At 39.2% G+C, this 25759-nt stretch overlaps 1 protein-coding gene across 1 annotated transcript in view; it reads left to right on the top strand.

Moving 5' to 3' along the window:
• MTMR10 (myotubularin related protein 10) overlaps positions 1 to 22391 on the top strand; it is a 91585-nt gene extending 69194 nt beyond the window's left edge. Inside the window, exons 10-16 of the mRNA XM_063449145.1 lie at positions 1201 to 1331; positions 10195 to 10264; positions 12911 to 12981; positions 16365 to 16534; positions 18495 to 18665; positions 19870 to 20052; positions 20681 to 22391. Coding sequence (XP_063305215.1) covers positions 1201 to 1331; positions 10195 to 10264; positions 12911 to 12981; positions 16365 to 16534; positions 18495 to 18665; positions 19870 to 20052; positions 20681 to 21283 — 1399 coding nt within the window. The 3' untranslated portion in view covers positions 21284 to 22391. The remainder of the gene's footprint in view (positions 1 to 1200; positions 1332 to 10194; positions 10265 to 12910; positions 12982 to 16364; positions 16535 to 18494; positions 18666 to 19869; positions 20053 to 20680) is intronic.
• The last annotated feature ends 3368 nt before the right edge of the window (positions 22392 to 25759 follow it).

Here is a 25759-nt window from a genome sequence, read left to right as displayed (position 1 = left end):
CTTGTACTGGCAGCTACTGTGTACAAAACGGAAGATTAGACTGTATTCATTAAAGCCGTGTTTAATTGTAATTATCATTATGTAGCACATTGCTTCCATGCTCATGAACATATTGATTTACAAAATCAGCAACACTGTTGTATAGTACGCTGGTTTCTGTCCTAGGCATGTTGCATGTCGTCTCCTTGTTTTCAGACTTACAGCAGCCTCTAACTCTCTACACTGTGTACAACCTTTTGTAAGTCATGTCTAGCACAGGATTGTGGTAGTTGTAGTTCGGAAGTAGCAACTCCATTATATCGACTCATTCAACTGTACCCTGCAGTAGGCATGTGTGAACAGAATAGCTACTGTAGCTCAAGTTGCTGAAAAATGTCATGCTGGCCATGACACACAGTTTGACGTGTATAGGGCTGCGTAGCTACAGACCGGTCAAAATGCCCATGATGACTCCTGTCCATTGCTGAAAGTGCCTTCAGTGGTGACATGAGCGTCAGAACTAGACCACGGAGCAGTGGAAGATGAATTACGTTTTCTTTTTGATCAGGTGGATGGCCAGGTACATGTGCGTCGTTCACCTGGGGAAGAGATGCCAGCATGATGCACTATGGGTAGAAGGCAGTTTTATGCTCTGGGAAACCTTGGGTCCTGGCACTTATGTTCATGTTGACAAGTACCATCTACCTACAGATTATTGCAGACCATGTATACCCCTTATGGCAGTGACCTCCTTCAGAAGGATAATGCCACAGTGCAAAACTTGTTCAGGAATGGTTTGAGGAACATGCCAAAGAGTGCAATCCGATTGAGATCTGTGGGATATGCTGGAACAACAATCCGATCCGTGAAGTCCACACCTTGCAATTTGCAGGACCTAAAGGATCTGCTGCTCATATCTTGGTGCCAGACAGCACAAGACATGTTCAGAGGTCCATGTCTTGAGCTACATTATATTAGGCAGGTGGTTTTAATGTTGAGGCAGATCAGTGTATTCTTCGTTTTTGTTTTTTTACTATTTTTTTAAAATCTAAATTAATGTATGAAGTGTAACTGTTACAGAGTGCTCATAGGCTGCTTTTCATAATCTTCTTTTTTTTTTTTTTTTTTTTTTTTTTTTTTTTAAGGAAATGTATTTTGAGGTTGTTCTTCTTGAATTGTATGCTCACCGTCCTTTTTAAATATTTTTATTCTGTTTTGTAGGGTTTGCAGTGGAATTACCCGGAGTCACCCTTCAAGGAGCGATGTTTACAAATGTGACCTAGATCATTGTCTGCCAGGGATCCAGGATATTCAGACTGGATTCAGCAAACTCAAGCAGCTCTGTGTAAATGGTGAGTGGAAGAATGGTTTTATTCATGATTTCTTTTGTTTTTTTTTATATGTACTTACTGGTGGCTGACTTTGGTAATCCCTTAGGTCCTAGTAATGAAGGACTATCACTGCCCCATATTAAAGTATTGATAATCAATCAGCATGTTCTGTACAGTAGTCCATTCCTATGTGTACTTAACATCTTTCTATAGTTACCGATCACCACATGACCTTAATGGTACCAGGAAGCCAACATTCTAATGATCATTTCAGAGATGTTTAACTGACACCCGAGCTTCTGCCTGTACGTCTGTAGCGAATTGTCCTAGTTGCTGTTGGCATTTATCCTTCCTCAGGACTAGGCTACGTGCCCAAATGCTTGTTTATATTCCTGCCTGATGCTGTTGCCTTAACATTTGTTCTTTACTAATGCGCAATGTCATGTTTTTGAAAACCTATTTAAAGGTATAGTACAAAGTAATATCTACAAGGCATGCCATGCTAAAAAAATGGCCCTTATAATCATGTAGCTTCAAATGTCCCCAGAAAGCGCAGCACAAGCGCAACAAAAGTTGCATGCACACTGTGCAGAGTAACCTCGGGGCAGTGATCCTGTGGTAACTGCTTCAGAAACAGTGTGTTTATATGGGTTATTGTGCGGAAAAAGGGCGATTCAGTCCGCCTCACTCACAGTGTGCTCCGTTTCGGGTGCGTACACCCATTTTCTGTGCAGGTCTCGTTGCCATTCTCTTATAGCCTGCCCTGCATCCATACCTCCCGGTGTTGGAAGGTATGATCGTAATTAAACCAACTTATAAAAATGTTGCCCAAAATATATCTTCTCTCCTCTTCCCCCTCCCACCTCCCCCCCTCTTTTCTTGCTTTTTTACTATGAAGACATTTTATACTTTCTGCTTTGCTTGGATTACCTTATTATATCCCTGCATTTTGTGACTTATTATTAACTAGTTATGTTGATAGGATGCTGGTATGTTGCGTAAGGGTATGTTCTACCTTAATGGAACACTATTGCGAACATGTATTCCTAACGCTATAGCTGATCTCAGCCAGTCCAACGTTTCACCATAGGGAAGCATTGGGAGTCTAGAAAAATGCTTTGGTGCACCAACCAAATGCTTCTCTAGCATTTGAAATTTAGCGTAACTTTACTCTGTTATAGCAGGGAAAGTACCTCTAGTGGCAGCCTTTCAGAGGTATGCTGTTCCTGCAATGTGAACATTGCCATTCCTACAGAATCTCAATGTTTTACATTGCAGGTTTCAAAAGACAGGGCCACAGTTTGAGATTAATTACTCTGGGTGCTTTTACTGTCCTTTTTATTTATTTTTTTTAGTAATGAAAGAAACACCTTAATGTTTAATTTTTTTTTAGATTTTTAAAGTTAGATTGGTGTGGTATGCTTTTAGATTCATGGCACCTTCCATTATATATTTTTAAAAGAAAAAAAGGCATTGGGACCAACAGCACATGTGCAGTGATTGCAATTCCAATGTTTCTTATTGAAAAGCATTAAAGTAACACTTCAAGCACCATAACTACTTCAGCTCGCTATAATTTTAGGACCACCATAATCATTAACCCAGGTTAGTTGTCAAGCTTACGTTGGTTGAGCATAGTCATGCATTAGCCATGATTTTAGCTTGATGACCTCCAACTTCACCCACACCACAGGAGAAGACCGAATGTCAGAGCTAGGATGGGTTGTCTTATAGCTGTAGAGCTCTTTTTAAAGGGAGACTGTGTGCAGCATACTCTCTACTTCAACAACCTTGACAGTTATGCAAAGTTATCGTGCCTAGAATGACCTTTTTATTAAATATGAAAATATCTATCTATATTTAAATCACCGGATACCCCTGTAAAATTTATAAGTCATGTAAGCATAGATAAAAAAAAAAAGTCCTGCGCTCAAACTCCCATCCCACCTGGGACGTGGCAGTCGGGCATTCCCTCCAATGGCCATTGGAGTAACTAAACCTGTATTTGTTTAAATATACATAGAGATTTAGGAGAGAGCACAGGTAACTTTTTTTCTTTTGTGTTTTTACTGCATGTAAGCATAGATGTCATGGTGTTACTTAACACTTTCATTTAAAACACTTTCCTCAATGACCACCAACGGTTCTGGTTTTATCTACCTCACTTTTGCTTGCTGATTAAAACCAACTGTTATGGATTTAAATAACCGCAGACACTTTAATTGCAACACTTTAATTAAAGGTAAAGAAAGAGCCGTGCAGTAACTCTTCAGGTGGTAGAGGAGTGCCAAATGCGCTACTTGACAATGCACCAGCCACATCTCCTGCACTAGAATGTGTTAAATGAGTTAAATATCATAGCAACGCTGATTGCAAGATGCTGACGTTTGATTGTGTTTATCATTGGGAAACTGTCACATCATGATTTTTTTGCAGTCAGATCTAATCTCTGTGAGTATCTAGTGTTAACATCCAATCTGAGCACAAAAGATCGTGCCATGTCCCATTGCACAGCAATGTGCTGACTGCTGGAATAGGCTCTCGATGTGCCAGGGCAAATGTTACTAACCACAGGCTGGTTACGATATAATGGCACCCTTTAACGCCCAACGTCATTTTAGAACAATCCCTGGCTGCTGTGACTGTTCAGATATGTTGCTGGCTCTGAAAGGGTTAACTCTGTCAACACAAAACCCATCTGATAAGCCAGTTCAGTAGCTAGTGTGCTCTTTAACCCTTTGCCAAGCTTTCTTTGTAGCTATGGGTGAACGGTAGGGAGTTAAAAAAATAAAATAGATATTTTTTTGCTGTAAAAGTATAGGAAATCTTCAGACAGAACACAAGATAACATACAGAAGAAATAGAAAATATAACACACGTGCACCCCAGTGGGTAAACCGATATAAAATAAAATTTAGCCCAAATAAGATTGTAAGAAGATCCCTTCAGTCTTCTAATACAATATATAACAAATACAATCTATAAAAAAAGTAAAACAAAAAGATGGTGTAGAATGTTTAAAACACCATAAAGTGCGCAAATATGTAATGCACTCACAGGATGGGATTAAATTGCAGACATAAAGAGGTTTCTTTAAAATTCAATGAAGATCGTTTTCTTCTTTTTTAGAACACAAGATAATGTGCTACAGCTATTGGCTATTGGATTAAAAGTATAATCAGAAATATGGCATATAGTTTCCCTGCTATATATTGCACATTTATGTATTTATTTTTTTAATCTTTATTTTTGCAATGGCAGATCGTATGGTAGGGTAACATTGTTAGGCTTGTGCAAAAGCCATATGATAGTACATATGTCAATTATATATTACAGAAAGGAAAAGAAAGTCGAGAGTTATTTTGTTGAGGTTTTTCTTCCTGTTGTTGTGGTTGACATGGTCGCTCTCTGCCAGAGTTTAGTTTTTTATAGTCAAAGAAGAACAATAACAGAAAACAAACAAATAACCTTGGGGAGTGTTGCTTTCAACATGTTGTGTTTGTTGCAGTGTTATTCAAGGGCTTTGTTAGCGTGTTTTTATCATAGGATGTGACATGTGCGTGGGGTGTGATCAGCATCCGAGTGTGTTGAGTTGGTAGAGCAATGAAAGAGTGATTTATATAGTCAGCGTTACATGTCAGAATTACATTTTGTATTGAGTGTCCTACAAATTTAGCTGCTTTACTACAATTAACAGGTTTGCTCTAGGTATGTTTATGTAATTATCGTATGCTCTTTATGTCTACCTTGCTTTGATTGTTCTGCGACCCCTGAATCTATATAGGTTTGCCTTTCCCCCCTCCCTCCCCTCAGATTTTTTTCAAAGTCTAACTATTTAAGAGTACCGGTCCACTGGACATCCCCGCCCCCCAGGAGCCGTATATAATATATTGCACATTTATAAGTTTAAAAAAAAAAAATGACTTTTTGTCATTTTTATTTTTTTTACATTGTATGACCTGTTACCCAAAACCAATTTTACTTTTATCAGAAGAGCAAACAAATCAAAACTATGACAAGGCACATGTTAAATGCTATTCAGCTTCAGTAAAATTTGAACTGCAATGCTGTAATACAGAGTTTGAAATATCTGAATAAGGACTAAGGAAAAATAAAATAACAGATCTGGTTAGACTCAGCGATAAAAGCACAATATGGATGGAACAAACTGATTCGTAGTTACAAAAATTAAATAAATTAGAAAAGGCATTAAGGTGTTGGATATTTCTAAACTACACACAAAGCTCATCAGGGCCTGACAGCCAAGTTGAGCTAGGTTAGCCTAAAAAATTGACTTTGAATTCCAAATTTTAGTGAATGATTGATTCTGAAAGGGTTTGATCCAAACAGACATCTCTCCTTTTTGTTAGATGACCACAGAGTAGCATTAATAATGTTAAAAACAAACCGAGAATATTAGAGCACTGGGAAAAAGTAAATAGAGTAGCTTGCCCTTTGGTGAGTTCCCACTCCGGTCTCAAATAGGTTGTTAGAATTATTAAGGCCTGGGATGGAGATGTTTTTCTTCTTAACAAGTCGGAAGGAAGAGAGGAAAAACAATGGTGAACAATGCGATTTCTTAATGTATAAACAGGATGTTTTGTTCTGATATAGTTACATGCTCTGTGCAATATAGCCTTTAAAGTCACGGCTGCCACTCCTAAAAAGACATTTATTATGATGTGATTATGTAAGCAAACACATTACATATAGTACAGGCATGGGCGTCCGCAGGAATTGTTCCAGGAGGGGGGCATAATTGTAATGACATCCATGCTTGGCCCCTTTTTTTACAGTGTCATGAAGGGGAGGGGCATAGGTCATTATCACCTAAAGCCAGGGTGACCAGATTTTGGAAATCTAAAACCAGGACACCCATTAAGCAAGGAGACGGAGAGATCGGCGTGATGCTGGAGATAAGGTAAATTGCATTAAGCGGTGTAGGCAGGATACGTAAATTGTGTTTTCTCAACATGTTTGCATTCCTGATACTATAGTGTTCCTTTAAGCAAATTAAAGGAACATTCTGGTCACCATAACAACTTAATCTAAATTAAAATGCTATGATGGCAAGAGGCCCCTGGACGCTCTCTTTCCTTTAAGGGGTTAAACTGCTCTCTAATGGTTTACTGTGTTGATTCCATTTAAATACATGAAGTGAATCAACACAGTAAAGGAGGAGACTATATTTAAAAGAAGAAAAACTACCACAGCAAGAGAAACATAGTCTTAAATTAGAGGGGTAAAGGTTTAAAAATAATTTCAGGAAGTATTACTGTACTGAGAGGGTAGTGGACGCTTGGAATAGCCTTCCAGCTGAAGTGGTAGAGGTTAACACAGTAAAGGAGTTTAAGCATGCGTGGGATAGGCATAAGGCTATCCTAACTATAAGATAAGGCCAGGGACTAATGAAAGTATTTAGAAAATTTGGCAGACTGGATTGGCCAAATGGTTCTTATCTGCCATCACATTCTATGTTTCCTGCTCATTTCTGCTCCTTTCTGCTCCTTCTCCTACTTTACCTTTGTGCTCCTTCTGCCTCTTCCAGCTCCTTGCTTTCCCTTTCTGCCCTTTTCTGCCCCTTGCAGTGCCTTAGCCTTCCTGCTCATTTGTTTCTTTGTGCTCCTTCTGCCCCTTCCAGCTCATTGCTGACACTTTCATCTTTGTGACCCTTTCTGCTCCTTCTCCTACTTTACCTCTGTGCTCCTTCTGATTCTTTTTTTCTCTCCTTTAACGTTGTGCTCCTTTTGTCCCTTTCTGCTCCTTGCAGTCCCTTGCTGTCCCTTCCTGCTCCTACTCCAACTTTACCTTTGTGCTCCTTGCTGACCCTTTCTGCTCCTTCTACTTTACCTTTGTGCTCCCTCTGATTCTTTCTGCTCCTTCTGTCCCTTCCTACTCCTTGCAGACCCTTTCTGATCCTTGCAGATCCTTTCTGATCCTTCTCCTACTTTACCTTTGTGCTCCTTCTGATTCTTTCTGCTCCTTTACCTTTGTGCTCCTTCTGTCCCTTCCTGCTTTTTGCTGACCCTTCTTGTAGGCTGCCCCCACATCCCTCACTTTCCTGATATGCCAGAGGAATGCTTCACAGCTGAAACATTGGGGTTTTATTTCTCCTGCTCTTGGTCAGTATACCTTTTTTTTAATGGATTTTTGCATTTAGCACTTTACTTGCATTGTGGTTTTGGTACTCTATACTATGCACTTTCTCTCTGCTATAATGATATATTGTATTTTCAATGCATGGATAAATACTCTTTTTATGTGCAAAGCTGTGGTGTGCCTTGGGATAATTTCTTAATTTTTATTACATGTGTATATATCTGGTATGGGAACAGATGCTCTTCCTTTAAGAGCATCCTGTACCTTATAAAACCACACACTTATTACCAATTTTTCAGTAGAGCTTTTCCTGTAACTTTATATTTCCATATCCTCACTTACCTGATTTGTAGACTGTCTCTGCTGTCAGGGGGGAGGGGGACGCCCATGAGTACAGGAATTCAAACACTGTTGAACATTTTTAAACTTGGTATGGACCCAGCTCCTGTAAATATATATTGACATTATGTTAATAAAGCAACACTATAGGGTCAGGAACACAAACATGTTTTCCTGACCCTAGAGTGTTAAAACCAGTGTTAAAACCACCATCTAGCCTTGCCTCCCTAAATAAGTTAGGGGTATTGTTTTTATTATTTTCCTCTTCGAGCTTTATCTTCGCAGGCATAGGCAACCTTCGGCACTCCAGATGTTTTGGACTACACCTCCCATGATGCTTTGCCAGCATTATGGGTGTAAGAGCATTATGGGGGATGTAGTCCACACGTCTGGAGTGCCGAAGGTTGCCTAACCCTGTTCTAGTGGTTTTATATCAGATACCTCTTCGGTTATAATTGTAAAAGTGTGCCCTACCAAGTACTTGACACAGCTTTAATGTCATTTGCTCTAAGCTCACTCCAACCCCTTAGTTTAAATTGAAGATCTATACATATAATATAGGGTGCGATTTCACCTTTTACCTATTACTTATTGTGTTTTTTTTTTTCTTTAATTAAAATGAGCATGTCAGACATTATCTTTATTATACCTGCATTATATGTCGTTATATTGTATGTTCTGCATTATTCTTGTACTGTTCGTACATATATGAGAACCCACGTGTCATTTTACACCATAGTTACCATGTAAACGATTTGTCAACACTGAAATTTCTCAAAGCGAAATACTGAGTGCTTGTAGATTTAACACGTGGCTATAATTGAGTGATGGCATGTGAAGGAAGAAAGTTTCTGCAGATTTTGACATCATTCCTTCACACATCATTGCAAACTGGCTTAGAACACATGATTTTTAGATTTTATCCACATCATCTACTTGTAGCTTATCAAACTGCTCATTTGTCTCTTTGCCATGTTGTAACGTCAGACGTTAATTGCGGTTACATTACTACCGAAGGATTTGCTCTTGTGTGATGCTATCTGGAAAAATAAGCTGCTTGCACTGCAAGTAAATGGACGTAATTATAACAGAAGAAGACGTTTCTTTTCTTTAGGGTAGATTTTGTATATATAAAATTGTTAAGCCTTTTAATATTAAAAGCGCATTATGATAGTCTGTCATCTGCGATTGGAGGCAGGACGTTTGATCAACACTGTTAATTCCCACAATTCCTTGCACACTCCAGAGTTTTCCGCAAACCAAATTCACTTTGCACCCAGCCTTCTAATTCAGCAATGATTAAGTACTGTAAACTTTGGCCCGCTGTGTCTCTGGTTACACAGCCTTCCACTGAAAGCTATACACCGTATGCAAAACAAGGAGGTATGGAAGGAGAGACATGGGTGATCAAGCCTAAAAGGGCCTTCCAGTGTCACGGGCATTGCTAAAATAGGTAGGTCACCCATGAAGAAGGGTGTAAAAGTGAATGCACACCAGGCTGACCTAAAATAAGGTTGGCTGTCCCTTCGTTCAGGACAAACCATGCACTCTGCACTTTTACAGCCCTCTGCTCATCCGAGGACATGCTTTGGGGACAGCTAGACAGAAGCCTGAAATCGATCCAGTCCTGCAAGGTATTGGACAGTTGGGAGGTCTGTTGAAAGGGAATAGTTGCTGGGCAGCGTCTCTGATCTTTTGTGTTACTTCCTTCATTTATTTATTTTTTTTCCCCCTCTTTCTTTTCATCAACGCGTTATTCACAGCAGATTGTAGTCAGTGGATCTGTAAGTGCTTTTATATACTAAAGTCCTATGAATTTGTTCTATTACAGTAAAAAGGGATGTGTTGGAGGAAGAAGGAAATTATTAAGTTTAGTAGGCTTTATCTATTTGGCATTTATTTTGTTTATTTGTAATCCACTCCAGTTGAACACTAACACACACATTGCAAATAGCTTTTGTGGTTACCCCAGGTATCCTTTTAATTTGGTACATTTTGTGATGTACTAAAATGTTTATAATACAGGTACTTGTTAGGATTAGACTTGGTCTTGTTGGTAGGAGTCTGTAGGTGCAGCATTTCTGCTTAAAACACTGGTCTCCATCTGTTCACCCATCCCTCCTTCCCCAACCCGCTCTGAGCCAGTGAAACAGTCCAGCCAAATGCTTTTGATTGGACCATGGAGAGGGAGTTTTGATGTCGGAAGGGGTATTGAATCCAGTGAGCTTAGCCCGGTGATAAAATCCATGTACGTTTAGTTTTTTTTTTTTTTTTTGCAGGTTTTTAAGGGGGGACCTAACGAATAATGCACAGTAGGGCATTCTAAAATAAAAAAAAAGGTTTTGAAAAATGGTTAGGGTAACTCTTTAAAAATGTGTCTCATGTTCCAAAGAGTGAGCATTATTAAAATAAGTTTATATATATTTGTGTTTTATTTTTTTTTAAGAATCATTTGATGACACAGAGGAAAAGTGGCATTCGTCTCTTGAAAACACGCGATGGCTGGAGTTTGTCAGGTATTTATTGTAATGCATTATTTTTTCTCTGCATTCCACAAGTATTTGAACAGTGACATTATCCTACTTCCCAACTGTTCTGGGATCTGCAGGACTTGTTCTGAATTTGTGGTTCCGTTCCGCCTTCCTGGGTTAGTTCCCTAGTGTCCTGCTTGTGGGGATCCCGGATAAATGTACCCGATCAATGCTACAGCACATTAGAGACACTCTCTAGCTGTGCAACAATAATCCTATACTGTGTGTGCTTCACCAATGCTCTGAGCATGGACTGCCCGGGGTGAGGCTGGATAGACAGCCTGCCAGTCTGCCGCGCATGCGTGGCAGATTAACATGGTCATTTTTTAAGAGTTCTACGCCTTTCTGCAGTCCTCCCCAGTGTTGCCCTCTCTCATTTCCTATCCTTCCCACCCAGCTGTCCTGTTTTTATACCTCACGTTGTTAAGATGTAAGTTATTCAAATTCTTGAATTTTTTTTCTTCATATTTTTAAAGCAGTCGTGTAATGCATGCAATAATGGATCAAATACCGCCTGGAGTGTTCAGTTTTTTTTTTTTTTTTTTATTCTTTATTTTTGATTGTGCAGATGGTTACAAGATTTCCACGGACGCCACGACAGCGTATTACAAGCGTAATAAAAGATAAACAGTGGCATGATGATTCGCACATTTTTATATTTTGCATGCTTAACTAAACCGTTTGTAAGAGTAAAATAAAATAAAGATGTTAGATGCGTAACCTTGCTAGTTCATCTATGCTAAAGTCAGTATAGTGTGAGCACGTTGAGAATCTCAGGCGAAGAACTGTAACATTATAGTAGATGTCAGTATTTGAGTAAAACAATAGTAGTGGCTCAAGATATGGGCACAGTAGTGTAGGCAAGCGCAGACTATTGTGTCGGTAACATGGAGCTTGAACATATATATAGGCTGGTCAAACCGACAGCGGGGTGAGTGAGATTAACATGAGTAATAAGTATGTCACAGCCATGCACATTGACATGTATGTAGTTATCTAGATTAGGCATAGAAATTTAAACTACCTGTTGTACAGTGTAGCTAGCTAGGTTCAGGCTTAGGCAATCATTTGAGGATCATTAGAATAAACATGTTGAGCAGTGCTAGTAGGCTTAGTAGTACTATTACCACTGGATGCCTCTGGTATTGGAAGGTAGTGAGGCTACAGCTGTCCTTTCCCTGCAGTAATGAGGTGATTTTATAATATTAGAGTCCATGGCTGCAGGGGAGAGATGTTCTGTGCTGAGGTGTGCTCACCCTACACCTGTAGACAGAGCATCAGCGACACCCGTGTGCTGTGTTCTGCTGGGCTGCAGTGCAGGACAGCTGCTGTTGTGCATCGTCTCTTGAGGATGTACGTCCTTGCCGACCTCAGCCGCGGAGTCTGCTGGGCTCCACTCCCCCAGTCGCCATCCTCCCCAGGTTGCCTCTTTCCGGTGGCGTATTCTGCTCCCGCATGGGTTGCTTTTACCGGGATGCTGCGTGGATGTGCGTCGGCGGAGCCGGAGGGTAGGCCCTGACAGCTTCAGCCCTCCGTTGCTCCGCTTCACTGCTGGAGTTGTCCGCGCGTCAGACCGTGTTAGCCAGCGTGGAGGAGGTGAGAGGGTTTTTCCTTGGGCGGCACTCTGCACAGGTAGGCGTGCTCGTTGAGCGATGTGAGCTGGGCTATTCGGGTCACCCTGGGGGGGTCCCCCGTCATCCGGTGGTAAGCTTATCTTGTCCCTCTTGTGCTGAAGTCGGTGGTGCAGCGAGGTCCGCTGCGGTGGTGAGGTCTTCCTGGTGGTTGCGACCCGCTGAGCCTCTTTTCGTGTTGAAGGCAATTTCTTGGCTGTTGTGAGGCAAGTGGCTGTGTTCTGGCCTCCAGCTTGCGCCAGAAATTGGCAAATATTGCGTCCAGCCTTTGTAGGGTTCTATGATGTGGATCTGTATGATCAGGGTTGCTCGTGGCATCTGCCATGTCGGGTGTTGCGCTGAGTTGTTGGCGTGTATGTGTTGCCTTACTCTGTGCTCCCATGTGGTGTGGACCGCGATCACCCCCGACGATCCGGGGGGGTGGGGGGGGGAGTAACGGAGCTCTTGCTTGTCATGTGTCTGCATCTTGCGGCCCCGGCCCGGGAGATTGGCCACCTCTCCCGCCCGGTTGGCATTAGGCCTCATGTTGCAGTTAACGCTGTCTGCAGGCTTCAGATGGGTCAAAGACCACGGTATCGGTTCCTTTCCCAGTCGTGGGTCAGGTAAGTTGATTTTTGTCGTTAGTTTCAGGCTTTTTAGGGCTAAAATCGACATTAGTTGCCCTGTTTTCTGAGGAGCTCTGTTGAGGCACGTCTGTCCTCCATGCTAGTTAGGCCCCGCCCCCCCGGAGTGTTCAGTTGTTATGATAAGCAGATTGCTTATTCCTTTTAAATGTTGCCCCAAAATTTATTTTTAACCCCTGAAACTGCTTATTTATTCCTTCTCATTGTGAACAATCTCTCACTGTTTAGTCATCCTGCATTTTATCTTTGGAGGGTATCCTGACTCACCACCGCAAAATAAAGCCAATAAAGATAATAATGAATAGCGGTAACCGTGATTAGTAACCTTCAACTGTAGGATGATTTTCTGAATGCAAATATTCTTCTTTTTCACACAGAAAATGTCTGAGGCAAGCTGCTGAACTCGTGTATGTTCTTGATTCCAAACGACGATCTGTGGTCCTACAAGGTGATTAGAGCTCATAAATTGCTTCATTGTCTTGTAATTTGCATTCTGTAATATAGAATTAAATCCTAATTCAGCTCCGGTAAGATAAAGCCAAGGCCAACCTTGCAAATGGAGAGAAGAAATAGAAACTTTGTATATTCTTTATCTCTGATAATAAAAATGAATGATCGGGAGCCAAGCTTCCAGTTGCAGAATAGAAAGGAGTGGATTTCTTTAACTTTTTCACATCTCACAAATACAGAATTGTTAAAGATATAAGTAAACCTAATATTAAAAAGTTCCTTTTTAAAATTACACCATTTAATGAATCACTGAAAATCTCTCCGCCACGAATGAGTGTCTGTGCAAAGAAATATGGCCAAAATCGACATTAGCCAGCCGGATCTCTCATCCGGAATGAGTGTGTGGCGTTTTGTAACAAAATGCTGCAAATACAGGTTTCTGGCACCATGACCACTTCAAAACGCTGGACTGGTCTTGGTGCTTGGAGTAAACCTTTAACAAATGTCAAATCTAAGCATAACGTTACAAACACTAGGAAGTGACATTTCCCCTTTAACCCCTTAAGAACCAAACTTCTGGAATAAAAGGGAATCATGACATGTCACACATGTCGTCATGTGTCCTTAAGGGGTTAAGTGTTATTAATTTTGACCAAATCGGTAAATACATTGGGAAATAAAATTGTGCGCAGCTTGCTGATGAGCAAGGGATTCCCCTCTCAGACATGCTGATATAATAGCCTTTGTGACTCATTTCTTGCAATTTCTGAGCCACAGAGATACGTCCAGCTTGAGTCAGAACATTGCTATTTTGGCAAACTTGTTCTATATGGTTTGCCAGGTAACGGAAGTCCAGCTGTCTTCTTGAATTTCAGTGTGCATGTGCTTTTTTTTTTTTTTTTTGCTTTTTTTAATTCATGGAACAGCTGAACAATCCCCCCAGTGATTTTTGGTTTTCAATCCTTGTATACTAAGAAGAATGTCGTTCCTTGTTTTCCCCAGCTATTTCTGCTGGGAGGTTATTCAAGGTACACTTTCTATAAAATTATAATGTTTGGGGGGGTGGGTGTGAATTATTGTTTAAATTCTAATTTTAGGATAAAATGGCCAAATTGAAAACCTCTACAGCTGGCCTGCATAATTCATCCTATTCTGCTATTTCAGCCTAGCATTCGAAATTCACTTTGAACTCCCAGCTATTCACACTTTAGATATCAAATCTTCAACTTAAAGTAATATAAATGCTGGAACTCTGTTATATCCAGTAATGTACGTTCATATTACAAATATTCCTCCTTTCATCAAATGTTTCCTAATGCTTTCCATTTGGACCATAAAAAATGAAAACCATTTTTATGGCCCTTCTTCCAATTATCACTAAATTATTCATGTGCTATTATATATAATTGACCACTTTAAAAAAATCTTCTAGCCTGCAGATAAAATGCACTGTCTAATGTTATATTGTACTCTGTGACTTGGCGAGCAATGTTTTAACATAGTTTAACCTGTTTCTTGATTCCTTGGCGTGGGAATTAAACCTAGCTGATCTGCTCATGTGTTCTAAAGGGGCAATCCGTGAGCCAAACACTTCACACAGCCAAAGAACACGTTCATTTTAGGGGTGTGAGTGGAGGTATGGCCAGGGCAAGGCTGTTTGACATTTTTAGGTGACTTACTAATAATAATAATTTTAGAATGTAATTTAGAACAAGAACAAAATAGATTGCAGTCTGTGTAAATAAGATAAACACATTTATCGTAGTTTAAAGACTCCTTATTGTTATACACTCCGACACACCAACAATATGGAGCTCCAATAAAGAGTGACATTTGGAGAAAAAATAGAAATAGAGGGATTTGGGCCCAAAATAAGGACACTCCCTCCTACGTTGGATGTAAGGACGACAAAAAGTAAAGTAACATGTATCTTTGCATCGGTTGACTCATTGAGATAATAATTCCAGTTTCCTATTGATTTATTCTCATAAAACCATGTAACCTTACTGCTGATTGCATTTTTCCTTCACTTTACAAAATCATCTATATGTTCTAAGTGGCATAGAGGCAAGACATTTCTGATGCATTTAGATTATGGAAATTCACCCCCCTCTATTTATTTATTTTTTATCCTGGAAATGACTGCGGTCTCCATTGATTCCCTGTCATTCGTTGATATAAGCTCTGCCCCTTGCATTTGTCAATCAGCATGGAGAGAAGAGACACTTTATTTCCTCCAATACAATGTGTGCCCTGGCTGTACCTTTACTGAACTGGCATTTGATGTCAATTCTTAAATATTCAGTATACATTAAAACAAGATGAAGAATACCATAGTTAACACATTATAGTGATTCACATATAGTAATCTAATGCTGACATTTCCAGAGAGAATATGGTTTATTTTAGCTCATAGTTTTATTAGAAACCCTGAACTATAAAATGCATGGAGTGAGGAAGGTGTGTAGTGCCTGGTTAAGAATGGCCCTATTAAATAGGAGGTCTGTTACCCCCTCTATCCTGGGGTGCACATTTGGCATACTGACAGTTAGTTATTACCATGTTTGGTTTGTAGCAAAGCATTTTACCAGCGTTCCTTTGTTTCAGCTAATAAGTGACTAACAGTGCACTGCAGACACTGACTGGTACTTTTCTGGTCATTCAATCCTGAACTGTACTTTTCTCTGTTCTATGCCTCTTTCTCCCCCGCCAACCCCCCCTCAAACTGTCAAGGGATGGCATTCATTGCAATCATGCTGTTTAAATATCACCGATTTCCATCTCCTTGTGACACTCATCAATTGGTGCAAGAAAGCCATATTTACTGCAGATTTGGAACACAAGATGGTTTATTTTACTAGCTAAGATGCATGGATAACAGATTTCTTCAAGAAAAAAAAAATAAAACCAACAAATGGACTGTATCAAATGTGTATTTTGGCTTATCATTTAGAAACAAACATTGCTTGATAAAGACCTTAGCAGGACGAAACGTTGCAATAAATCTGCCTGCAAACAATTGCAGTGAGTGCCTGAGATTTTTCTATTTGTACATATTACTTGGGGTTTTTTGCTGACCCATGCTCATTGGCACCCTGGGCTGAATTGTTGTGGCTGAGTGCGACCCTACCCTTTTTCTCTCTTAGAAACAAACATTGTCTGGAGCAGTTATACAAAGACAGAGTGTTCAAATTGCTTTCTGTTATTCCTCCCCTAGCATTGACATCGTTTCGATCAAACCAGATGTACACTGCTGATAATTAGAAATTTTGTCTTATTATGCCTTTTTTTTTTTTTTTTTTATAGTTAAAAAGTAGTTGCATATCTATATAGATATATAGTCTCATTGGCGTCTTTATAAAAGTTGCATTTTTTTTGTAGAAGAAGAAGGTCGTGATCTCAGTTGCTTGGTGGCCTCTCTCATTCAGCTGATGCTGGACCCTTACTTCCGGACTATTGTTGGATTTCAGAGTCTGATTCAGAAGGAGTGGGTCATGTCTGGGTATCCTTTCCTGGATAGGTGCAACCACTTGAAGAAATCCGATAAAGAGGTACTATAAATATAACCCTCAGCTGGAGGACAGCAGAGGACAGCTTATTTTAATGTGTCAATACTGTGCATTTATAGATAAGAAAGTTGGTATTTTATAGTAGGTTTATTGTGAGTGAGTAACCACTTTCTCTGGTTTGAGGGGAAAATTAGATGATTCTTGGTACTACTGCTCAGGATAACAGAATATGGAGGTTTCACTCTATTACTATTCATTCAAAATATTGAGTAAGCAGAATTTGGCAGCTCTGAATCCCTGTTAACATGATCTACGCCAGTCAATAAACTCCCAAGGCCATTAACCCCAAATTAATGTCCGTTTAGTGGCACTGAAAGGTTTGGAAATCCACTTATTATTGTACATAGTTTGGACAAATAATTTGGAAATGTAACTTCCTCATAATGCACCCTTGAGACACCATACTTTGAGTGCTGGGAATTGTCAAAAACCAGAGTGACTGCTTTGCACCCATAGCCTTCATGTACTGTAACCAATATAATGAACTTTAGAGGTGGAAATGTTTGGCCACTTAAAAAGGATCCATACTTTTTGTTTTACATATAAAAATATGGAAAACCTGACTCAATAGGCCAATTGTAAATTCTTCTATTCCAACGACACAATGTCAGAGGAGTAACTATGGTATTTGGAACCTGGGTCAAAATTGTCTTTTGGCACCATGTATAACTACTGAATTTTGTTAAAATGTGTTTTGTGTCGCTTCACTGTTATTTGTCTTGCCACTCCCCCCTCCCCTAACCCCACATCACGTTTCTCTGCCAGTGTGCTGTGTGCTACAAACTGCACTGAGATTGGACAGAGAGAGAGAGGTATCACCCCTGAGGTATTTTTATGCTAAAAAGTTTTTTAAGTTTAGAGAATATTGAGGAAAAAACATCTGGTAAACAGCAGTTCTTAGCGTGAAAAAGCAGTAAAAAAGCTCAAAGGAGAATCACAGGAGTGGTTTAAGCTTACAGAAAACAACTACAGTTAGAGAAATAATCCTGCATCAAAACAGTGCCATTGGCCCTATGCTTATTCATCACTGAGTGCTCAACACGCTGCATCTTGATGTGAATGGGCTACAGCAGAACATCATAGCGATTCTACTTGTCAGACCAGGAAAGAAAACCAAGGCTACTTTGGACACCGGCACTGGACGTAAAAAATTATAAAAACACATGGTCCGATCTGACAAATATTGATTTCTGTTTAGACATGCAGATGATAGGGTGACAATATGTCATAAAGCGTGGGTTTTTCACTGCTTTGTACCAACTGTACAGGCTGGTGGTGGAGTAATGGCGCGGGGAACATTTTTATCAAACCCAATACCATTGTTTAAATAAGTTTGCCTTGGTATTCCAATGGCTTGTTCCGGTTAGATAACGCACAACGTCAAGTACTCTCCATCTCAAGTTGGTTCCATGAACCTCACAATGAGTTTAACATACTCCACTGACCTCAACGGTCTTCAGATCACAGGCCAATAGAGCACCTTCAGGATGTGGGAGAACAGGAGATTTTCTGCATGAATGAACAGCTGGCAAATCTGCAGCAATCATGTGATTCTATAATGCCAACCTGTATCACTATCTCTAAGGAATGTGTCAAAGACCTTGTTGAATCAGTGACCAGAATCTGTAAGGCTGCTCTGGGATAATGGGGAGTCTCACTTTGTATTGGAAAGATTTTTTTAATAAAGTGGTCACAGTGTGTGTGTATGATTCCATCAAACCATATTACATGCTACTGCAATATTAATTTATTTGCCTGAAATTCTTCCATTCAAGTTAAATGGACTTGTGCTTTTCGGACTCCCACATCGTTGATGTTATGAACTTATAGAAAAACGTATCAGAATTATACTTTTACTTAAAGGACTTGCTTGGAATTCTCTGTGGATTGGATACATGTAGAAATCTGACTTAACCTAACACATGTGTTTTTCTTCCCAAAGTGTCCCTTGTTTGTGCTATTCCTGGACTGTGTTTGGCAGCTGCTTCAGCAATACCCAGCGGCTTTCCAGTTCACTGAAACCTACTTAACTGTGTTACATGACAGCACCCGCATCTCCTTGTTTGGAACATTCCTGTTTAACTCTCCGCACCAGCGTGTTCAGCAAAGCACTGTGAGTAATGGCCAGGGATTCGTTTTAATTGGAGCTATTAAAATTAATGAACAGCCGTTTAAAATTCACACGAGCAATAATTCCTATTTCTGAAAACAGTAGAAAATGTTTATACATTGAAGAGGAAATCTACGGTGCAGTTTATCACTTTGTGCAGAAATAGACTTGGATGTTTTGTTACAATGTAATCTTCAGCGACATAAAACAGAGACTGGATTGGCCCAGCAGTTTTTCTTGTATGATAAATGAAGCTTTCCCCAATGTCTCCCAGTTGTCTTAATACATGTCTGGAATAGTGTAGGGTAAAAACGTTCTTGTAACTTCCTGTAACATTTTGTGATTCAAGGTGTAATTTCTGTGTGTGTGTGTGTGTGTGTGTCTGTCTGTCTATAAAGCTTCTTCCAGTTGTTTCTGAAACATATTTACATAGAAATGAATACAAATTTGATTAACCCACATTATTACATTTTATGGTAAGGTTTATTTTTTTTTTTTTTATAAATAACAAAAATCTATTCTTGAGACCATAGCGAGTGTATGAAAGTCACACTTCACCTTAAGTGATTTTCAGGTACAGCAATTTCTATGTCTACCCGGGGCTTCCAACACATATGGATCCCGTTATTGTAGCGACTGGGTGTCCATTGTCGATGATTGTTACATAAATAATATTTAAAGATACTAATTTCATCAGTTATTTTATATTTATACATAAAACCAAAGAGGGGGGTTTGCAGTAGTCGATTATAAAGAAAGTAAAGCACCTAATTTAAGTTCCCATTAGTGTTCCTTTAACTATTAATGCCAATAAAAACGTCTTAATAAGTTGGCAAGAAGGCAGGCGGCAGTTGCATTGATTCCGTGAGCCCTCAGACTTACTCAGGATGTTAAGTTAATTTGCTGGGTCGTTTAAGAGTCATCGTTTTAGATATCAAGGAGTGGTGACTGCAGATTGTTGAATGTTTGAAGAGCTGTAGCTTACGGTGCTGTTCCTACCCCTTCAATATATATATAATTATATTTACATTCTCTTACATCAATCAGTGTCTGTCTGGAGTGTGCCACTAAGTGTCTATTTGTAAAATAGTCTGTATTTAAGTCTTTGTAAAGTATTGTCAGTTTGATACTGTATATATGTTGCTAAATGAATAGATTTAGATTTAAAGCAGTTCATTGCTGATGTTCTTTATGTTTTATTACTTAGGAGTTTGCGATTGCTAAGAATATCCAACTGGGAGATGAGAAAGGCCTGAGATTTCCTGCCGTTTGGGACTGGTCATTACAGTTTTCAGCAAAAGACAGAGCTCTGTTTAACAATCCTTTGTACATTGGAAAGAGTGTACCCAATGTTCAGAATGGAGCTTTGAAGTCTTTTAAAAGGTCAAAGGTAAAATTCAATATAGTATTAAAACTAAACCTATAGGGGCCAGCAGATTGGAATTGTGTGGAACCATGGCAGTTTTAGGAAAAACTGTATTTTAGTGTGATAACATGCCAGGACCTTGGCAATATGGTAACACAAGACAAGTGGCACCGAATCCTCTTGTGCCCCTTTGTTGCACTGCATTATATGCCAATTGCCTTGACCAAACAGGTCTTATGTAACCAGCCCACTGTAATAAACCATGCAAGACCATATTTCAGGTTCTAGTCGCATATCAAATTTATTTTGCGCCTTGTCGTACACCATTTAATGTAAGATGAGTGCAATGAAGACAAAGGTGAAATAGGTGGGGGTAATAATGGGACAGTGATGGAAGAGAGGAGTGGAGAACAGTGGGAGGATATAAGTTTAGATACAAAGAGAGACCAAGATGGCTAGGGATCAATTACCACTGGCCTGAGAGACCAGGGCCCTAAAAAATAGTACAAGGGTATCTCAAACATTTCTAAAATTAGAAAGGCACCCACATTTGCAAGAAGTTGGGAGCCATGCTAGGATCTCACCATTTAGTTTCCTATTTTGTGTTTAATAGCTAAATCTCCTTAACATGTTTTTTCTCTCTTTCACCCAGAAAAACTACAGTTCTACGTTACGTGGCATGCCACAGCCTTTGAAAAATGGGATTGTTCTACAACAAGAGCTGATTCCACGCAGGAATTCCCTAATACTCAAGCTGAGGCCTGAATCTGTGCAGCAGATTTCAGGGAGCCAGATCAGTGGATTAGAACAGTATTTTAAAGATTGGTTTTCTAAGCCAACAGACCTGCACGGGGTGATTCTTCCCCACCTGCTTGGGCCAACCATAAAGCTATGGAAACTCTGTTACTTGCGTTGGATTCCAGAAGCGCAAATTAACCATGGAGGATTTATTACGGCTTTTCAAAAAATATCCATACTTGCAGATGAGATTGAAACGCTGCAAACTAGACTGCGCCAGTATAGAAGTTACCCTCTTTCCAAAGCCACTTCCCCTGAGCAAGAACAAAGCCGAATGTTTTTCAAAGCCGACGGGTTACAAAGTAATTTTGGAAGCATGGACTTTCTCTCCTCATCGTTCCCTTTTACTCCTGTTGGGAATTTATGCCGCCGAAGTATAATGGGAACACCCTTAAGCAAGTTTTTAAATGGAGCCAAAATATGGCTGTCCACTGAAACGCTTGCAACGGAGGACTGAAACGTGGACATGGGTATTCTTGCCTTATCCACGAGTGTAATTTTAAATAGTAAAGGCCAAGTGCTGCAAATATTTTTTTTTCTCCTAGCCGTACACTGATGTCCCCACCTCTTTTTGCATACAAACTAAAATGTAATTGATTCTGCTGCATACACAACATATCATGTTGTGTTAGTTGGAAAAAAATAACATTTTTGTTGGTATGTGGGTGTGTTACCTGTGCAGTTCCACATAGCATTCTTTTTTTCTTTTCTTTTTTGTACTATGAAGCCACTCTTTAATTCTTAAAGTACAAATGGGGTGTGCTGCCTGGAGCTTGGCAAGCCCAAGTTTTCCTGTCCTAGAAAAAGCTGCTCCTATAAAGTATCCACAGATATTTTTGGTACAAAGACAATAGAACTCCCTGGAAAGTTGTAGTTTATTCCTGTGATGTAGGGTCAATACAGAAAATGGTACTTTAATCTGGCCACTAATAATCGGGTAAACCCCCTTCTTTTTTTTTTTTTTTTTGTGGACAGACCTCTTCCTGCTATAGGAATAGGAAAGGAACAAGCCGTACTCCAAAGTAGTCTAGTGCAAATCATGTAAAATGTGTGAATTGATATCACCTTTTGAGTTAACAGATATGAGATAATATTGTTTTGTTGGTCTATGTGGAGGTGCTCCTTCACTCCCGAAATACTTTGATAAACCGTTACATTTGCATTCCCTGGGTCAAGCAATGCATGTTCCACCTCTAACTGGGATGTACAGTAGTTTGTTTATAGGTCCAAGCAAGTGTTTTGTAGAATCTTTTGTTTGTTTTCTAGAGTTCAAACTGCAGCATGTTACATGTATGGATGTATTTTTTTTTTTTTTTTTTTACTAATGAGTAGGAGTCAATTATCCAATCAAGTTACTAATTAAGTTATTAGTTTTTGAGATGTTAGAAGTGAATGATGTACAGTAAAATCATGCAAGGTTATAGTGTGAGTTGTAAGGTGTTCAAAGTGAATTTCATTTTTTCCAAACTGCTAAATTTGTCTAAGTAAATGTTTTCAAACTGGCTTTTATTTATTTTTTTTAAACCTAAAATTTGAAAGTCCCTTTGAATGCCTGACAATTAACACTCTAAAATAAATATTCTTGCCAGTTATTTGTGGAACTGGACAATTGCAAATTTGAGGTCAAAATAGTTGACTATTTTTCCCATTTTTGCCTAAAATTCATTGTTGCCTAATTTATATGAAGCTTCATATAGAAGCTGATGAACAGGTATCTCCATCATTTTAGTGTTTAGTTTATTAACCAGTCTTATTTTATACAAGGGCTAAATGTCTATTTACCAGTTCAGCCAACAGGAAAGTTCCTTTTATGGAATAAGACTTCGCCTATTTGGTACTGCCTTCAATCCACACAATTTAAACCTGCTGTGCACTGTTAACCCCTGCTGTAGATATAATAAATTATAGAGAAATGTAGATGTAGAAGTGCCTTTAAAACACATTTTAAATTAAAGTATGTAAATAGTGCAGAGTTAGTTGGTATATGTAAGCTATAATTTTGGTACTCTTACCTGCCTCAGCCACTTCGAAGTCACTGCTCATTCTATTTAAAAACATCTGTCATATAAATGCATATTAACTTAAAGGGACACCCAGACCACTTCTGCCCATTGGAGTGGTCTGGATGCCAATCCCCATCACCCTTAATCCTGCAAGTGTAATTATTGCAGTTTTTATAAACTGCAATAATTACCTTGCAGGGTTAAGTCCTCCTCTAGTGGCTGTCTAAAAGACAGGCACTAGAGGGACTTCCGTGTTCTTAAAACATGAGGACCTCCAGCGTCGCCGAAATCCCCATAGGAAAGCATTGAATAATGCTTTTCTAGGGGGAGGTCTAATGCGCGGCAGACATCGGTGGGGGAGGAGCGTGGGCAGAACCTGATCCAGCGCCAAGGGACATCTGCGCTGGATTCAGGTAAGTCACTAAAGGGGTTTTAACCCATTCTGCAATATGGGATGGGGGTGGGAGGGAGAGGGGCACCGCAGGATCCTGCAGTGCCAGGTAAACAGATTTGTTTTCCTGGCACTGGAGAGTCCCTTTAACAAATCTAAGATCTGAAGATTGTATGTGAAACTAGACAAACTACAAATTTTAAGTTCAATTTCCATAATTCCATTGTAATTTTTTGCAAGATGTTTTTCTACCACCGTATCCTACTCCGATATGCTAGGTCCCCCAAGGCCAAATATGAGCTGTGTTTCAAATTGTTGTAATAATGTTTCATTAGTCTAACACTGTACGGACAAGAATTGGAAACATCCAGCATCATTTTATTATTGGTAATAAGCTACGCTTCCATTCCACCAAGACATTTATCAACAGAAGAAGGCCATGTGTAGACTGTGGGGTTTATTTACTAACCAAAGACTTGTGCGGTCAAATTTGGGCCAATTTATTTGTTTTTTTTTAGTAGATTGTGAAAGTGTCAAAGAGGTCATAAACTTTTAGGTCAGATAAATCATGACGCAAAATTAGAAAATCGAATTAGAATACATTTAGCTATGTTGATATTTCAAAGCAAAATGATTGTGGTAACTGTACTTAGGAAGGGTTAATAGTGCATCTTTCAAGACGTACAGAGAACAAAACCACTGGTCTACAGTGATCTTTGAAAGAAACGAAAAATTAATGGCAGTGTTTAAACTTTACGTTGTGCTAGCCAACAGACGCACTGTGGCTGTCTTTATGTCTTCCGGCTTCTGGTAATATAATCTCTATGTAAAATTATGACAATCTGACCAAGCACTGTTCACGTTTATTTTTACTTTACTGCCTCCTAAAGCAGCTCTATAGAGCACTGGTGACGCACAGGGAGAACAACAACCTTTAAGAACATATTCCGCATGAGCTAGATTTCTAGGATGTCATGGTCATACAACTGCTGCCCTACAACTACCAATAGTGTCATGTTCTGGATTTAGTCATTGGTCCTAACTTTCAGCAGAGCAATTGACATTTTATACAGAGGGCCAGGGTTGATTGATCTATGCTCTTAACCCCTTAAGGACCAAACTTCTGGAATAAAATGGAATCATGACATGTCACACATGTCATGTGTCCTTAAGGGGTTAAACACTCATTCTTCTTGCTGTTTGGCGATAAATGTGAAGAATACTGCCCTCTGAAATGTACCCGTCTATTGGAAGAAAATCTTATTCACAGGCTTTAAGTTATTTCTGCCCTGCAGTGTATAAAATGTACATGACAGGGTAGCAGTTGTGATGCAATTCCCAACATTGTAAAGTTTTGCAGAAATCATTCTAAAATAGGCTGTGGGTAAATCCTATAGATTGTATTCTAAACCTTCCTGGAAATGGAGGAATAAACAGCAGTGTGTGCATAATGCAAATACAAACTGAATGTATCCATTTCTGCTGCAAGCTACAAAGATGGAACCCCTGTACCCCTGCCATTTTTTACAGGGGTGTCTATGAAATCCACTTTTACACTTGCAGCTGCTTAGACATGTAAGCTTCGATTATCAATTAATTTTGTGACACTCACAATTTGATCAACTAGTAAAGTTTAATCGTGCAGTGTTTAGTGGTACCAAAAAGACTCAAATTATTTAAAAAAAAAAAAATGCAATAAAAATAAACTTCTAGTGTTTTTCTTAGAGGATCTGGTTACATTGCAACACTGTTAAAAACAAATAAAGCCTTCTAGGCTGGATATCGGTTACAACTGTCCAACTAGAACCAACGGATAGCTGCCCTAACCATAGACTATATAGATTCTTGGCACAGTTTGGTACAGAATAGTTTCATATAAAGCTTGTATTCATTTTATTCTTTATAGTCCACCTCCCTGCGAAGCCTTGAATTTTCTGAACAAAGATGTACGTTGCGAATACAGAACTTTCCCTAAACCATGTACATGTATATGAGGTATTAATTAACCAGGAATGTTGATGGAAATTGAAAATGTTAGGTTAAAACTTTAGAGTTGTAGTATTCTTCTAATTTTACTACTGTGACCTAAACTTTCAAATTTCCTTCTCAACAATTCACATTTCATCACAAAGGAGGCTTTATATATAAAGTGTCCATAATAAGAAGTGCTATAGTGGTCAGACACACAGGCCTGTTAATGGTTTTAAATTCTTCTAATGACAGTGATGATTATGCTACAACTTAATATGACCTAAGCATCTCACATAAATGCAAGCATTGCTGCTACCCGAGTGTTCTGATTGATACAGATTTGATGTTGCATTTGGCTAGGATGTGTTGAAACTAACTATTGTGCCTCAATGGACTGTTACTCTAGGTTACTAGCAAGGTTTTATAACTTAGATTTTTAATGTGTGGATATATGAACTTAATAAAATGTAAAACCTGTTTCCCCTTTCTTTCTAAGGTCGGTTTAACAAACTGCCATGTTGTAAATAAATTGAAATCAAAACCAGGTCTGATGATGATGATTATTTTA

Source organism: Pelobates fuscus, chromosome 3 (assembly GCF_036172605.1).
Source record: "Pelobates fuscus isolate aPelFus1 chromosome 3, aPelFus1.pri, whole genome shotgun sequence".
Taxonomy (NCBI): domain Eukaryota; kingdom Metazoa; phylum Chordata; class Amphibia; order Anura; family Pelobatidae; genus Pelobates; species Pelobates fuscus.
Note: the sequence above shows the minus strand (reverse complement) of the source record. Positions and strands in the feature narration are given on the sequence as shown.